General features: G+C 41.1%; 2 protein-coding genes and 1 long non-coding RNA gene across 4 annotated transcripts; 1 reads left to right on the forward strand and 2 right to left on the reverse strand.

Moving 5' to 3' along the window:
• Window positions 1-1,585: 1,585 nt before the first annotated feature.
• Window positions 1,586-11,310, reverse strand: LOC145441620 (uncharacterized). 2 transcript variants are annotated; one of them, XM_080319532.1, is made up of 16 exons: window positions 11,171-11,310; window positions 10,338-10,496; window positions 10,121-10,279; window positions 8,711-8,900; window positions 8,631-8,652; window positions 8,481-8,568; window positions 6,750-6,854; window positions 6,080-6,213; window positions 4,969-5,187; window positions 3,549-3,870; window positions 2,952-3,012; window positions 2,772-2,893; window positions 2,293-2,392; window positions 2,122-2,232; window positions 1,818-1,945; window positions 1,586-1,756 (listed from the first exon to the last, which is right to left on the reverse strand). In XM_080319532.1, the coding sequence occupies exons 1-16, from the start codon at window positions 11,252-11,254 to the stop codon at window positions 1,607-1,609; spliced, it is 2,154 nt and encodes a 717-aa protein (XP_080175658.1). In that variant the 5' UTR covers window positions 11,255-11,310; the 3' UTR covers window positions 1,586-1,606. The 2 variants fall into 2 exon arrangements, with proteins under 2 accessions (XP_080175658.1, XP_080175657.1); XM_080319531.1 differs by having other exon boundaries at window positions 2,122-2,202; window positions 2,260-2,392.
• Window positions 1,921-2,394, forward strand: LOC145441622 (uncharacterized). The gene is made up of 3 exons (XR_013915869.1): window positions 1,921-2,052; window positions 2,096-2,232; window positions 2,293-2,394. It is a non-coding gene; the product is annotated as an uncharacterized LOC145441622 (long non-coding RNA).
• Window positions 11,280-12,781, reverse strand: LOC145441621 (sn-1-specific diacylglycerol lipase ABHD11-like). Its single transcript, XM_080319533.1, has one exon. It carries the CDS (start codon window positions 12,296-12,298, stop codon window positions 11,387-11,389), a length of 912 nt encoding a protein of 303 aa, XP_080175659.1. The 5' UTR covers window positions 12,299-12,781; the 3' UTR covers window positions 11,280-11,386.
• Between the last annotated feature and the right edge of the window lie 4,889 nt (window positions 12,782-17,670).

Genomic DNA, 17,670 nt, shown 5'->3' on the forward strand with positions numbered 1-17,670 from the left:
GATGCGAAGCGCGACGGAAATTCTGGGTTAAACTTAAATTTTCTTAAAATTGAAAGTTAGAACTCCGTGAAAACAGCCCGAGAATTCCCCAGTTTCTCTTTCTAATTGGAGGGTTACACTACTTCTACTTGACAAACTGAAAATAGCGAAAAGTAAGTAAGTAGATCACAAAATATTACGAAGTAGAAGTAGCGAATATTCTATCTACTTGAGTAAGTACCAGAAGTAGAGGAAAACTACTTGGGTACTTGGAAAAAGTAGAAGTACTTCGTTACTGACCACCTCTGCGTTTATGTGCTAGCAGAAAAATAATCTAATAGCAACGTATCTGTTTCTTAGACGACTCAGTGCTTACATCGCGCAGTGCCCACTTAAAACAATCATCATTGTATCATTTGAATCGAACGAATATAGTTTATGCGTTTATATTCGCATGGATGGGTAGTGTATCATATCATGCCAATTTGTTTCAACTTCTCGACGCTTTGTATTCGATCCTCTATTTCGGCTCACGTATTTTATTAGCTGCTCTACGTCTGCGAGAGCGATACGCCTTTTTGCATATATATTTGACTTGATACTTGGTATTTTATTCAAGATATATGACCAATACATCTAGGCTTACCATATTTTGGAAATCTAAAAAGAGGACACTTTTTCAGAAAGTTCAGACATGCAAAACCGGAGAAGAATTCTCAAAAACCGGTAAATTTTTCCCACTGTGTGATCGGTTAAAAAAAAAGGTCATCACTTCCGCTCAGAGCTCAAAATACCGTTTTTCTCTCAACATTGCCAGGTGGATGACTAAAAAAAGGTCATCTTTTCGCTCAGAGCGAAAATCACCGTTTTTCACTCCGAAATACCCGCCGGAGCTTAACTTCTGTGCTAATTTGCGGCATATCACTCGAAATTTCCTCTAAATCTGACCTAAATTTTCAAAAAAGAGGACAAAATCTCAAAAAAGAGGACAAAAGGGCGTCCTCCGAGGGCACTTTCAAAAAAGAGGACAAATCCTCTTAAAAGAGGACGTATGGTAAGCCTAAATACATCTGTCTTTCACACATCCAGCAAAATGTAATGACTTTGAATCATCACTCATACTTTGTAAATTCAATTTGACTTGACTCGAGCCACCTCCAAAAAACGAGTAACTTGACTCGAGTCACCTTCGAAAATCGATTGGCTTGACTTGACTCGAGTCAAAATGTGCAATGACTCGTGACTCGAAGGTAGTGACTTGATCCCAACACTGCACCATATAGCTTGACACAATTTGGTAAACTACCTACATCAGTACTTTTCGGACCGTTTTGTTGCCTTGAAAATCTCTACTCGCCAAAAAGGACATCAAGGCGCCCTCGGACATTCTCAAAACCTTGAAAACGGAGGACGTACGGTACCCTACTGATAAATGACTGGAAATTCACAGCATTACTCGTACTTGGTGGCAACACTGACTGCTTGACCATCTCTGTACAGTACAATGTACATGCTGACTCAAAATCACTGCACTACTGCTTTCATTGCCGGTCCTGAGACAACATGCCACTACTTTGCAATTGTAAAGAAAATCCTAAAATCTCGCTTAGCAACATATATAAAAAATTTATTTCTTTTTTCGATTTGTAACTCCGTGCTTTGTCTCCATGTGAAAACGCAAGCTTTGCTTCAGTGCGTACGCTCGACTGCAGATATTGCATTTGTGCGGCTTCGACTTGGTGTGAAATATCTTGACGTGCCGACTCATATTCGAGTGCTGAACGCAGGAGTGCTTGGCTTTGAAAACAAACATGAGCAATTCTCCTGGCATAACGTACCTGAGAAAAAACCCTCTCGCAATGCGGGCATTTACAGCATTTTCGTTTGTGGGTGATGAAAACCTCGGATGATTGAAAAACTCTTCCGCAACTGTTACATTTTCCTGCTGGAGGACTCCAGGAGGTATCTGGAGTTGACATTATAGTTTGGTGAAGGGCGTACGAGTGTAAAGCATCAAAATTTATGGCGAAATCAAGATAAATTAAAAAGAAAACATTAGTGCTTGTTATAGGTGTAAGCAGAACAGCAGCAGAACTTGTTGCATCCATATGATGAGTATAATTGGTCAAACATGTTTCACACCATTTTGAGATGAAGATTGCTCTTGCGATCCAGTTGTATCTGGTGCAATGTGATTGGTTTCCTCACTTTGTTCCATATGATCTGAAAACACTAGTAAATCAACGCTATATAGTGAATACACAGCACAAAGAATATTACCTGATCTGGAGTTTAGGTCAACAAAGCAATCAGATAAAGAAGTAATGTTGATAGGACTGCGTATAACCACAGGAACTTTCTCTTTATTCGTAGACAGTTTGGTATGCTTCTGTTGCCTTTTCAACGGCATCATCTGTAAGGCGTCATTGCAAGTGACAAATCAGATCGTTTCAAGTCAAACAATTCTCTTCTATTGGAATCACGGACCAAACCAACCAAGTTAGAATTTCTACAGCAAGGTATAAAATGGAATCTGGTCATCGATTGGCGAAAAAGAACTGCTCACATCAATATATCATCAAGAGCTAGTGGCAGATCAATTCAGTAAAAATATAGATCTATGACATATCTATACATCAGATGTCAAGTCTGTGTCACTATCAGCTCGTCACATAACCAAAAATATGCTGCAACCTAATTGTCTTCTAAGACAATTATCCAGATAAACTCAAAATATTGGATCACCCCACCAGTGTTACATTCAACGCCTCATTCCTGCTCATCATACTTACGAGCGGAGTCTTTGGTGCGATTTTGATCAATTTCGGAGCACTTTCTAAATTCCCAAGGACTCCACCGCCGATTGTTGCCGAAGTGGTGGTGTCTGGTGCGCAAAACTGTTCCGTTGTAACGACTAAAGCGGTAAACGGTTAAATTTCAGTGTAAAACTATCATCATCATGTTGCGCTTACTTGTACATGACATAGAGACAGGAGTGTTCTCTTGGATAGAAGATTGGTGGCTCACCATAACCTGAAAAATTCGGTTATTATAATATAAGAATAACAAAGCTTAGGGCTCTACAGCCGCATGTGATACCGCCAAGCGAGGATACACAACTTCCTCAGTAGCAATATAGCATCAAGACTATAATTCTTGATAATTCAACTATTTATTAGCATCAAGACTATAATTCTTGATAATTCAACTATTTATGAGAACAGGCTTATAATTTCAGTTGTCGAAAAATTATGGCTCATTATAATTGGACAAGGACTTTAATCAACCATGACAGACATTGCGCTTCACTTGCAGTCGCCAGGTTTCAGGCTGCATGCATGTTTGGCACATTCTTTATATTTTCATATCGTAGTGTGATTGGGCTTATTACCTATTAGCTTGCAATAAAACAGTATTCACACTCGTACTGTGCATTGTGTGGGATTTATTGACTACGCGACCCGAATTTCGGTATATGAATCATCATGTCCAGTCCCAACGGAACATTACAATGCTACAGTAACTTCAAAAACACAAAATAGGAGAAGAAAACCACTGCAACAACACACCTCCGACTCTGGATACGCCGCCACGCTCTTAATGCTCTGCACGCTTTTGATAGTGGGCACACTGCTGTCGTCGTCGCTCATGAAATTCCCTCCGTTGCAAAGGAAAGTGTCTTCGGCCCCATGAGCGCGGGGCGCCGGATGATCGGACACGATATTGTTTAAGGCGTCTAAATGATTGAAAGTGGACGACATCCCGTCGTCTTGAATGTTGACCAGTGACGGAAACAGCGACGTGGTCGGCATCATGAGCGTCAGCGAATCAATCGAGTTCGTAGACACCAGCGACTGCACGAGTAAGTTTGAATCGCTCAAACTCTCCAAGCTGCCGAGGCAAAGAGTCCGTGTTACCATGACACAGGTTATGCCTGTTATATGCTAAGTAGTTAAGATTACTACTAAAGTACAAATAGAATAACATAAATCTATACTCAATTACATGTAAAAGTAGAGATTTCCAAGCCATATCTACTTCAAGTGTAAGTAGAGATAAAAAGTGTAAAAGTACTCAAGTATCAAGTTTCAAGACGGGTCTGCATATTTTCTGCAGTTATTCCGTTCGAAAAGTGCCCAAGTTGAAGTAATTTCAAAAAGCGGATAGATAGAATGGTCCCATGGGTTACATTCAGTGGATAAAAGGAGACGGCCCCTTTTGAAATAGAAATACGTGTGTAAGTGACTGATTATACTGCAGATAGGTGCAATCTTCGAAAATATCTTCCTTGACCGCAGGGTTGGGCTCGAGACGGGTCGGGCGGACTCGAGTCGCGATTTACTGATGACCCGAGTCTCAAACGGCCAAGACCGACATTTCATGGTAATTTCGAAGAATAGTAAAGTATCCGCACTGTTGGTTTTTCGACTACTGGTACTTGAAAATTTGACCAGTAACTGTTAAAAGTATGGAAAACGAGTATATTTAAAATGTGAACCCCGCGATATCACCAAACAGAGTTATAAAAAGTATGGTTTGAACAAAAATTTCACTAGAAACTGAGCAGTCAACGCAATGACTTGGGACTCGGATTGAGTCATAATACAATGACTCGGACCCGGCCCTCTATTCGCTGACTCTGACTTGACTCGGTGGTGAATTATAAATGACTCGACTTGACTCGAGTCAAAACTATAAAAGTGGCATTGACTTGTGACTCGGTTACCACCCTGCTTCACCATGATACAGAGGCCATTTCACAGAGTTTCTACGGAAATTTTACCCTCATCCCGAATCTACTCTCTACATTCCAAAATCTAAATTGGAACTTTTGGCTAGAAAACTTTTCAAATAGAAGAGGACGTAGCCTAAAGACATAACGACTCGAGTAAGTAGGCAAAACCACTTGCGTACTCCGGAAAAGCACAAGTAGGCTACTTTGTTAGCGACCAGCTCTGCATGTCGCCTACGTAACTCAATCATTCTCACCTGTCGTTGACAGTGGTGTGAACCAAATAGTCCTGCATACTTGGCGCAGACGACTCGACCTGGTGGAAAGGCACGCCAAAGTCGCAATTCACGTCGGAGGTAGGGGTGTGAGACGTGAAACCCGAGCTGGGAGCTGGGGAAGGGGCAGGCGGCACGGGATACGTTTCGCTGCACTTCGACATCGCCATATGATACTGGAGGGACTGTTTGATCGCGTATCTGAAATTCAGATCGATGCAGTGAGCAGCTTGTGCAGAGGCTGTTCAAGTAACGTTTAAAAAACATAACCACTCAATTAGCCATCCAAATAGGCATAACCTATTTGAGCGCTCGGAAGTAGTGCAAGTACTTCATTACTGATCACTAGGGCGATTTTTTTTGTCATATCAAAAAGTCAACAAAATTGTTTACAGAGTCAAAATTTTTTTGCCACCTACATTTCGTTTGTAGCACAAATGTTTGCGCTGTTGGTGAACTTATCATTAGACATTTTACAGCTTGTAGCCTACTTCATAAGCATACCGTTTTAGACGGCCCATTATCTGCTCATTGTGAATCATAAACGGTCAAATGAAACAAATAGGTTGACATGGTGTTATGCTCAACGTACCGCAATATCCTAACTGATGCAAGACTGTGTGAGCATTGGTTCTTATATCAAAAAGCACATGATGAAAAATTGTGATGTAGACAACATTGTCAGAATGAAGCAACACGGTGTGTCACCAGCAGTGTACCGGTACAGTGTACACACAACTTCAGTGTTGCCAGCCATCAACTGCAGCTGTTGAACGTTCTTTCTCCATTTTTGGCAAGCTACTCACTAAGGACGGACACTTTTCTACCCGAGAATGTACGAAAGTATCTATCGTTGTACCACAAATTTTTTTAATTATCTATACCATAATGCGGGATGTAACTACTGGAATTCTTCATAGGTCCAGATTTTGTTAAAATAAAGTCTTTTATGTAAAAATTTGTCAGGTTCCAAGTCAAAAAAGTTTCTTCAGGTCAAACTACTTCTTAGGGACAGATAGTTCCAACCACAAATGAAAATAAGTAGAGTGATAAGTAAATAAGTGGTATCACCTTCGTGTGGTGAAACGCTTACTTTTTTCCGCACTTTGAACACACAAACTTCCTCGAAGACGCGTGCCTGGTCAGAACGTGACGATTCAAGTTCGACCGCTTTTTGAACGATGTCTTGCACTGAGTGCAAGTATACTTCCTCCCGCTCCTTGGGCTCTATAACAGAAAAACATATTCTTCTGGATACCACGCTCACTTGATAAAATGTTAGGTGATAATTGCTGCAGACATGTTTAGTTCAAATGACCAAACGCAGATTTTGTCTTCACAAAACCGGGCCGTGGCACGTGATACGGCCTGTCTACATGTTTCTGATATTTGAACCATTCCTGGAAAGTTGGGTGGCTCTCTCCTGTAGGTTCAGCGAACACAATAAGAATTTCATAGTCTAGTCTAGATTCCATTCCGGCTCCTACAAAACAGGTTTCAACCACTAAGCAGCACTGCACACAAAGGCTACTCTAGCTATAACCCGAATCTGTCCGAGAAGTTGTAAATCACAACAAAATCCATTCCAATTTTAGTTACTAGCTTCACATCAACAAGGACGACAGATAAAACATGACCTCAAAATACAGGTTTGGATTATAAATGCAATTGTCTGATTTCTGCGAATACCTGTACTCATGACATTAAGACAAGACATTATCAGTACATTATGACAACTAGGCCATGGAAATTTCTAGTTATACCTGACAATTAGAAGATATTTCATATGTCACAGGTGGCGCATTTGAATTACTGGATGAGATTTCATCTTGCTTCGCTGGAACTTCGGCGGACTCTCTTGCACTCTCCTGAAATCAAGTGCGTGAACTGGCAATAAAAATCGACGAACTAGGAAAAAAATATCATCTAGCAATGACATTGATAAATGAAGGCACAACAAAAGCTTGGCCCTCAAAGTCGGTTTTCTGTCTGCGAAACACGACTGTACTGACAGAGGCGGCATATTTAATTTCAGTACCATCACTTTTATGGACTGCATTGATTTCAGTTGCTACTATCTCAGAATGATTGCGAAGTACTTTGATACAATAGAGACATAACAAAAGCAAATTTCAAGTATCTCTATATAGAATACACTACACAAATAATATGATAACGTATGACTTGCTGGGGATTTAGGTATCATAAGAACATAATTGGCAGATGCAGTGGTACAATAATTTTGATGCCGCTTATCGGAACGCCATGTAGAAAGTGAAAAGTGTTGCGAATTGAATTGCTTCACGAACATCATTGTAGAGCAGTGGGTCTGAAACTTTTTTAGACGCACCTCCTTTATGATAGTACAAAATTTCGCGCGCCCCTTATCGTCATATCGCAAAATGCAACCAGAATGCTATCAATCCCAAGTGATAGTTTGATGGCATGGAACATCATGACTGTTGATGAAAGAACTCTCAAATATGAAATCCCGACAACACGGAGAGCAATTACTATTCTTTGGAGGTAAAAAATTCAGTTGACCGCAGCTTCACACCCCCCTTAAGAAGCTTTCATGACCCCTACAAGAGGGGCGCCCCCAGTTTGAGAACCACTGTTCTAAAGATAACTTTCTGCCAAAACATAAGTTTATTCAGCTTACTTCTTGCCAAAATTGATAATTTAGAGACATGAGCGAATATGGCAACCTACCGATCGCTATCAATATTCCCTAAATACAGACTGTATCACAACTCAATACTGGTAATAATCTTTAAAGATGTAATAAGACTAGGGTTGTAACCAAGTCACATAGCTCCGAATCACAAGTCAATCTCACTTTTATAGTTTTGAGTCAAGTCAAGTCATTTTCACTTCACCACCGAGTCAAGTCCGAGTCCCAAGTCATCGAGCAGAGGGTCGAGTCCGAGTCATGGTATTATGACTCGAGTCCGAGTCCAAGTCATGGTGTTAAACGCTCGGTTTCCAGGTAAAGTCTTGTTGAACCCACTTTTTATAACTCTGTTTGGTGATACCGAATACTTCGCATTTATAATATGCTAATTTTCCTCCATTTTAGCAGTTTCTGGTCGCATTTTCAAGAGTGTGGTTACTTTACTGTTCTTCGAAATTACAATGAAATGTCGGTCTTGACCGTCTGATACTCGAGTCATATGACTTTGTTCGAGGCATGCACAATGACTCGAGTCCAAGTCGAGTCAATACACAGATTGATCGAGTCGAGTCGAGTCATTTCCGTATTTTGAAAAAATGACTCGAGTCAAGTCGAGTCATTTCCGTATTTTGAAAAAATGACTCGAGTCAAGTCGAGTCATCAGACAATCGTGACTCGAGTCATTACAACCTTGAATAAGCCGTGACTGGAGATGTCTACAGTCTTTACATTCGTTAACGGATCATCCATTGTAATGAATAACTTATCGAACGTGTAATTATCCTGTAGTAATTTAAGATGTAGTCTATTGTGATCTTGCCTCAACTTCGGGTATCTTCTCCTCAGAATCCATGAATGATGAATGAGTTGCAACAGGGTTTACTTGAACAGCCAGGGTAGATTCAGAACTATGAAACGTCAGTAGCATATCAATTACAAAATATTTATACCGTGCCAGATCCTACTATACCTTACTGCAGCTTGGTGGCAATCTGCAACACAAAAAATATCACACCATCATAGAACAAACTAGGAATACCAGTCACATACCAGCGTTTCTGCGAATGTTAGGCGACTGATCTGTGGTCATAACCCCGCTGTCATTGCACTCGCCGAAATCAACGTAGAGAACATCGCGACTTTTATCCACGCGGGACTCCATAGTATTATTATTATTGACCTGCTCACTGTCCTTCAGAGATGGCAGTATCAAACTATTTTGAACCAGGTTGGAGCAAATCTAAAGAAAACATGAAATTCATTACACGTGCACCCTATCGGGAATTTGATGAAGAGATGGCCAGCAACGCAGTAGGCTGGTACTGGAACGAAAAGTAAGTGTCTTCTTCTAGTACTATGATATAAGATCAATGGCCCTCTATTTTTAGAACATTTTCGAAAGAATTAGGTAACACTGGTATATACTAATTTATAGAGAAGTTAAAATGGTAAAATGATACAAGTATAAACACAATGAAAATGATAAGTAGCCTACATATTTTAGCGGCTGCATATCAGCTAACATGATGGTTAACCTTGTTTTTGCTACGACAATGTCTTAATTGCTGATCTGCGGTGGGAAGATCCTTCATGAAATATTGAACATCTAAGAGACTGCGCCGTTTCTTTCTTCAAAAGTAACATTGTTGAAAGCCCACCTCATTCACAACGATATGTTGATGTGAAAGTCAATAGCAATGGCGTGACAATTTCGTCAAGTTTAGGGTGCGATTTGCCTGAATTTGTTAAACAACGGGAGTAAACTGAAGATCAAGAAGAAGCTTATTGAGGGTACTAGTGTTTTTCACTAGATTTTAATTTATATCCTTTGCTATAGAGATGATAGGCCTTTTTAAATTTTTCCATGACCCCACCTTAAAAAGGCTCAAAGCCGTCATGCCTCACAGGTTGGGAACCCCTGACATGAACCATGCCCCGCTTCAAATACAAACGCTGCACAATCAGGTACAGTAGTTTCCAACAATGTACCGGTAGGCTACCTCAGTATTTCCTGTTGCCAGATCGTGACCCAAACTTCTTTGCAAACCGTTGCTGTGGTCGATGACAAGTTTTATGCAAATTCTATGTATAGGTGGTCAGAAAAGAAGTGTAACTACTTTTTCGAAGTACTCAAGCAGTTTTGTCTACTTGCGGAACTTCCTTGAGTGGACAAGATTCTAGATTACTTCTGCTTCTAAGCCTAGAATACATACTTGGAAACCGCTACTTTTATGTATGTACGGTAGAGAGAGACGATATTCATTCTTGCCTGCACCATCGAGATGCTTTTGATTTTTCAAGCCAAGTACTTTTCACAATTTTGGCTAGTAGGCTAAAAAGCTAATATCAGGTCGAATATAATTGCTCAGTTCTACTGTTTCGAGTTTGTCTTCCTAGTCTACAAGCAATAATGATACCATATTATTAACATATGCCTCTTACAAATACCGCGAGTCTTACCTTCACAATCGATGCTATCTGAAGCTTTTTTGCTATGTTAAGTATATCGTGTACATTTTCTTTGAAAACGTGCAATGACGAAGTGTACATGAAATGCAATATAGGCAGGAATGTGGTTCGCGGCACGGAGGATAAGACGATTTCTCGTACATTGCCAGCCTGTAAGAAAGAAAAAAAGTTTCAACCGAATGAATGCGACAACAAATAAGATAATTACTTTTGAACCAGCAGTGTCGGTGTCCTGACCGATTTCGAAAAGCGCGCTGAAATATTTACTTGACGCTGCGAGAACAGATTTATGCGCTGGAATTTTTTCACTTTCTATGACAATATCCAAATCGCACAGGACGCCTGATTGTTGCTGTTTGTGAAGAGCCTGGGAATGTGACACGAAAAAACACTTGGTGATATACTTGAAAATCGAAGGCATCGGTTTAAAAATATTTATTACCGTATATTAAATGTAAAAAAAAATTATTACCATAAATATCGCCTATGCATCCTTGCATAGGCCCCCTATCCAGGTATTGACAGTATTTTAGTGAACCTTATTTTAATCACATCTTGCAATAGGCTGGTGGACTAGAGACTGTTATGATAAGAGCCACAGATTTAGTAAATCAAACAAAGAGAGATGTCTGGTAATCCTTCAAAATGTACCAAATTCTAGAATACGTAACCCACATCACACTGATTGCGATTTTTAATATGAGATCATGATAATCATATTACTAGTAATGCTTGTTGCGCATTGCTTGATTGTATACTGGCTTAAAAATTTCGATTGACAATTCAATTATAGAACTTTAATTTTATTTATTATTCTGCATAGAACTACTCAGTCGAATTCTCTGGTCTGTTATCAATTGCCATTGACACCGCTATAATTTATCATAGGACGATTGGTTTATGAATACATCAAGACTTTGAATATTATGCTAGTATATGCTGGAGAAGCATAAAATTTATTGCAAGATCTAGCTTACTATTAGTAAACAAGCTAAAACTGCTAGAATGTTTTATTGGAAACACACATTAAATAGTGCCTACCTGTAGAACTTCCTGGCCATGGGAAACCGAAACCACAGGCACGGATTGAAGTAGATAGGAGCATGATGCTTTTGTCAGTACCATTTCATTGAGAATACTTTAACTAGACCTGACGTAATACAATGACGTAAGTAATGCGCGCACAAGAGAGAAATAATGTAATTGGTAGCACTATCGAAACCAGAAAATAAAGCACCTGAGTATACACTAGCCTACTCAAGAAACAAATTTCGATACAGCTGCAGCAAAAGCGTTGGGGTCGTCAGCATGCACCCAATGACCACAATTTGGTAATGATTTGATTGCTGAATTTGGAAAAAGACGCTTTATCTCTGGAATATCTGAAGCTGTTACATAATCGGACTTTTCCCCAGTAAGAAATAATGCATCGCGCTGGTAAGGTTGAAATCCGTGATCACCGCCTAAATAACTGATATTCTCTCTGTTCGAGAGGATGGCTTCAACATTGACTCTCCAGCCGTAAGCGCCCGACGACTTTCTAACGACATTCGTCAACACAAAGTCTCTGACAGATTTATCCCTTACAGCAGACATCAGCTGTTTGTCGACATACCCTTTTGGGCTAGACCTGGGAGGTATTTTATCAAAATTGACACGATCCATAGCTTTCACATACTCGAACGCTCCTTTAGAGACACTGCGCTCCTCCCCTTTAACACCCGGCGAAACATCAACTACTATTAGTTTTTTCACCTTTTCTGGTTCCGCCAATGCCACTGACATGGCGATACGTCCTCCTAAGCTATGTCCTAACAAATAGCACTCCCCAATTCCTAAAAAATGCAGTAATTCAAGTGTATCATCGCGCATGGATGAGTAGTCCATAACATCAGAGTGTGGGCTGTCTCCGTGGTTCCTCAAGTCGCATGTAATGATTGCCGTATTAGGCAAGGATTTCTGCATGAGTCGGTTGACAAGATTGAAGTTGCGTTTGTTGCCGAGAAGTCCGTGCATCATCAAAAGAGGCGGGCTTTTGTGTAGGTTAGCTTTTCGTACAATGTTATGCGACAACGATAAATTCTTAGAATGCTGTCGATAATTTTTCCAATAGCTGCATAGCAGTCCGTTCAAATGTCTCGGAGGATGAATCCGTGTGATGTAATCCATTTTTCAAAACCTTGGAAGCTCAGCAATTCATCAAATTTGTAAAATGTATCGTCATTCGTCACCAAGTATCCGATAAGAGTGGGAATCCAAGCTTTAGTACTGCAATATCTCTCACGTAATGGTTAGGCTACAGTTGTAATATGCGGAAAAATCCAAAACCACAGGGAAATCTTGTATTTTGTAGATTATATATCTATATAAAAAAAACTATAGAAGATTGGAAAGATGGTTTGAAATATTGCAGCAAACAATACGTTCATGTTGCCGAATTTATACCACTCGGAGCTTTTCGAATGGCTCTCATCAGGAGCGAACGCCAGTAAATGAGGTTAACCGAGTTCCAAATATAGAAAAATATTTGTCGTTGTGACATTAGGCGATAAATGGGTGATTTTTTAAGGACCTCTACTATTAACACTTATTTACTTCATATTAGTTGAATTCACCACACTTGCGCCTCTATACCCAGAACTCGACTGACGTGACTGAGGATGCTGCACCATCAAGCAAGCAATCTGATCTGCATTGTCTGCACTCTGGGGTACTTTTGAGGTGGATATATATTGTCGATGGCAGCGTATCGGCGATGTCAGCTTGGTGAGCAGAGAGCACTGAGCACTCATCAATCTATAGGCTGCTGCACACTGACTTTGCGACACGACTAGAACAGGTAGGCAGCGGTCGGGTGTCTGATTGATTGACCAAACCCTTAAGAAGATCTGCATAGGCCTATATACCGGTAGTCCAGAGCTCTTCAATACGGGGGTTTTCGTACACCCTAGGGTGTACCAAAATTTTAAAAGGGTGTACCACTCACATGGGGTGTACCGGGGTGTACCAGATCCCAATTAAAATGAACCGATGACTATATAGCTATCACAATAAACAGGCAATTGTATGCTTCAGAACATCAATATGTTGACCGGGCGTGCATTATCGTAAAATATGTTCATATCAGCTGCACGAGCTTGTAAGCTATATTCCTTTCGATGTATCATAAGCATATTATGTTTGTGCGCGTCACTTGAATGTTGGTATGGACTTTTTTTTATTCCTTTTGGAGTAGAAAAGGATGGAGATGACATGTGTTCCGCTTGCAATATCCGTATATAATGATGCTTGAGGAAACCACTGCGACGGTTCAGAAATATTGAATTTGTACTTTCTGTGAGCTCCTTATAAATAGAGCAGTGTAGGCTACATCATTACAGGGGCGTAGCCAGGGGGTCTGGAGGGGATCTAGTTTGAGAACCACTGTGCTAGCTGGTGGTCTGGATCCTCGAGCCCTGTTTAGTATTTAGCATTTCAAATACGTTGCAGCATTGTTCATCCTTATTTCAACAGGCCAACACCTGCAGACATACGGTCGCAGGTAGCCGTTGAACAATGTTTATGCAAAACATATTCATTAAATTAGAGCAGGGGCGGGCAACTTCTCTGGTCGGCGGGCCGGATACAGGAAAATTAAGTACTTGGCGGGCCGGATTGCTGAATCGATACATTATTCGCCCATTTATCCACATATACGTTGAATATATCATATTTAATGAATGTATTTTGACGACAGCAATGTTACTTCAAAGCCATTGCTCGCCGATAGTGACGAACAAAATGTGAATTTGAGAATAGCATTGTCATACAGACGCCGCCATGTCTGCTTCTATCGGATCAATCAACACGCGGTGCAATCCTTAATTAAGATTTCAAGGCGTTCGATAAGCCCGGTATACCCCAAATTTACCAAGATATCAATTCATTAGGGTTGAGTAGGTGACGAGATAGAGTCGTTGTTCAACTGTGTGGCCTAGTTAATCTCGATATTTGATTCGTGCGGGCCGCGTCCTCTACGAAATTTGAAAAGTGGCCTGCGACCCGTTTTGAGCTGGCGACCCCTGGCATAAGCGGTATCTTACAAAAGCCTAGAAGAGTGCCGTGCTACAAGTCGGCGGTTACGGAATCAACAATAAGAAATACCAGCCTGGTGTAAATGACCATTGTAGTCGACAAACACCATGACTACCACAAACGACATTAGGGTTGAGTAGCCTACATCGTAAATGCCGATAACGCAAGTCTTCTGGCTTTGACGAACTTACGCGTAAGCTGCACGCTGCGCATACACGTATATAATAACATACAGTCACTAACATTTGACGTAGTAGGAAAGTAGTGGGGAATCTCGGCAGACTGGGTCCGCGGGCCACATTATCATGTAAGACGGAAAACTGTCCGCGGGCCGGACAAGATCAATTCGCGGGCCGCATCCGGCCCGCGGGCCGTATGTTGCCCGCCCCTGAATTAGAGCGTGTTTTGGCGTCCGTTAACATGAAATTTGAATTAACGACTAGGTTCTCAAATCTTTGAGGGATTTTAAACTTGAAAATTTTATTCAAGCTTGCGCGATTCAGGGGACCACGATTTTTCGTATTTTATATATAGTGTAATCTGAGTCCCACCAAACAAATACAAACCGTGAAGGAAAATGATGCACCCCATAAAGTAATACCAAGATGGATTCGTAGCCTATGCGTGTGTGCCTACACCCCCCCCCCCCCCCCATCAGCTTGATCGCTTAATCATTCACGTGTGCCAAGAATGGATAGTTGACAGTAATATATGAAACTACCCATATTATAAACGAAATAATTTTTCCACATGTAAAAGTTTTTAGCGCCCGCGAGACTTTTGTTACAATTAAAAACTTCTATACGCAAGGTAGGCCTATACCTCAAGAAATCAGTGATGGTGCAGATCACCACAAGCGCTCTCCGCGGTGTGAAGTTGCCAGTAGCCAATTTAACATGAGTATATGCAGTGCCGAAACAGCACTTCGTGAGCCCCCCCCCCCTAAAAAAACGTTGGTCGGCCCCCATAGCGTCATAAACTAAACAGTAGACCCCTCATCACGGTCTAGGTTTTAACCGCTATACTTTGTCTGCGAAATTTGTTATGCACGTTAGTGGGCTAGTTTATAGCGTAAGGTCGCGGGAGGCGTGAAATTTTCTATAATTCGTGATTGAATGCGTCAATAATATCAGAAATTGCATACAGGCTATTCTTATAAATTTGTTATTCTCTCTCTCTGCCCAGGCAATCAGATTTACTTTAAGATTTACAATCAAAATGAAATGTTTTGGAAAATGTAGGGCCCGTAAATAAAAATAATTCCGGTGGGCCCCTTGGCCCCCTCGGGTTTTTCAGCCAGCACAAGGGCGGTCCTTTTTTACCAATGTTTGCGGTCCTTTTTTACCAATGTTTTCTCGCTGCCGATCATTCTGGTACACTTCTAGGATCGCATTTTGTTACATGGCCTAAAACTTCACATGTCTTGGAGCGTCGTGGTGCGGTAATGACCGACACCGGAATGCCTATTGCTATTAATCTTGCCTATTTTGTCTTGGGAAGCCTACCCAATAATCAAGAAATTTGACAATAAATCGAGCGTAGGGAGAAAAAAATTGAATGAAGTTGACCAAATTTTTAAAAATATAATCGTTAATTTATGTTTATTCAAGAAATAATTTAGGGATGTCTTCGAGTTCACCCCCCCCCCCCCAATCGACGGGTTTGGGGTGCGGCAGTTAGAGTCCTGATTATATGACGTCCAGATGGGCCAGCACGTCTCTACGCCGGAATGCGGTAGTATGCTATATAAGGAATCGAAGCACGGCCGTGAATAACAAAGAGGTTGAACACCCCAGGTCTAGGCTTGCTATACGGAATCAATGAGCTATCCGGTCGGGGGTGTACCAGTTTCAAGTATATAAACCTTAAAAGGGTGTACCACGGCGAAAAAGGTTGAAGAGCACTGCGGTAGTCTATGGATCTTATTCACCAACTCATTTCAACCCCGTCCTATATTTTCATTTTATCGCAATCTTGTGCTTCAAGTTCAACTTCAAGTTCATTCATCAAATTTATTCATTTTAAAACGTCACAAGACTGCGATACAATGAAAGATAGGAAGAAACCTTACTCAGTGCTCAAACTCATTTTGCGTCAACTGCGTAAGAATCGGTATTCAGAAAGCGAAGCGAGAGAACGAGTTTGAGTTCGACTGGAGTCGAACTTGGCGCTCTTTCGAGTTCTACTTTTGTGGTTATGGTATTCAATGACGATCTGAGGTTGGAGTCGATCTAGAAATGCGGCGTTTGAGCAAGCGTTTTCCGAGTCAAGCGGAGGGCAGACTCAAGGCCTTACTCATTCCCTTTTTACGGTTTGGCCCTGAATATATTGCTGTGAGCATGTTTGGTGCCTGAATTCACAATTTCAACTGTATTATATAGCACCGTTGTAAGAAAGAAATCATGTTCTAGCGCCGTATGGCTTCATCGTTGGCTGCGTAGGCTATTCCCAAATCGGCGGACATTTTCATCAGAAAGGTTTCCGATGGATTCGCAAAATCGGGTAATTCCTCACAACGCTCTGTTTTTTCACTTACTATAAAACGTAGCATCAGGATATGTAGAAACGAATGGAGGATGAATGTTACTGAAAAACCACACACAAGCTGTTGTCTACAACAGCGATCCTCCAATCCTAGCAAGAACCGAATCCTCGGCGATGCGTAAAAATGCAATACACGATGATAGATGACCTGGCGCTTTATGAATGTACGCAATGTTAGATCATCGCTGTACAGTTGATAAAACCGTCCGTCCCTGTGTATGGGGAAAATATCAACAACGCGGTACCAATACCCATCATCAGTAATCCAATGAATAGCTTGTGCTTATGCCTGAAAACTTCAGGATGAAGTCTGGTGTTTCATTATTTGAAAATATTTGGTTTGGCTACTACAGTATGTCAAATAGTCATGTTATTGAGCGGTGTTATTTCGTCTATACATCCAGCGTATAATTCTAATATAATGTGTTGACGTAATTGAAGGCAATACTAGGCAACCAACATCACATCCAAACCCGCGGATTGCCAGATCGCGAGCAACTAACAAAACCGCAGACGTCTGCAAGACTCGAAACCGAGCAACGCTCGAAATCCTACCCGAATACCAAACGATCTCTCGAATCGAGCTTGACTCAGCCTTTGCTCCGTCGAGCACGACTTGAGTTTGAGATAGAGACGTGTCTCTGAATACGGGCCACTAACCTAGGCCTAGGCGATGTAACGAGGAGGCATGCACATTGAATGAAAGTTGCAATTGTTGCAACTAATTGCAAATAGTATAAAATGACAGGCGACAGAATCAGGTGGCAAGTGACGGAAGGTGAGATCGATATGTCAGGTCGTGGCCCAGTAAATGGTGAGAGCTGACTAGTATTCATTCAGTAGAAATTGCTTGTATTTCGAGTTGAATGTGGACATGCTCGACGAGATTGCTGTCGGATTGCCGACCAGATAATGTTCCGCAA

This window comes from Botryllus schlosseri, chromosome 6, assembly GCF_051294905.1.
Source record: "Botryllus schlosseri isolate E-star chromosome 6, Bs_hap1, whole genome shotgun sequence".
NCBI lineage: Eukaryota > Metazoa > Chordata > Ascidiacea > Stolidobranchia > Styelidae > Botryllus > Botryllus schlosseri.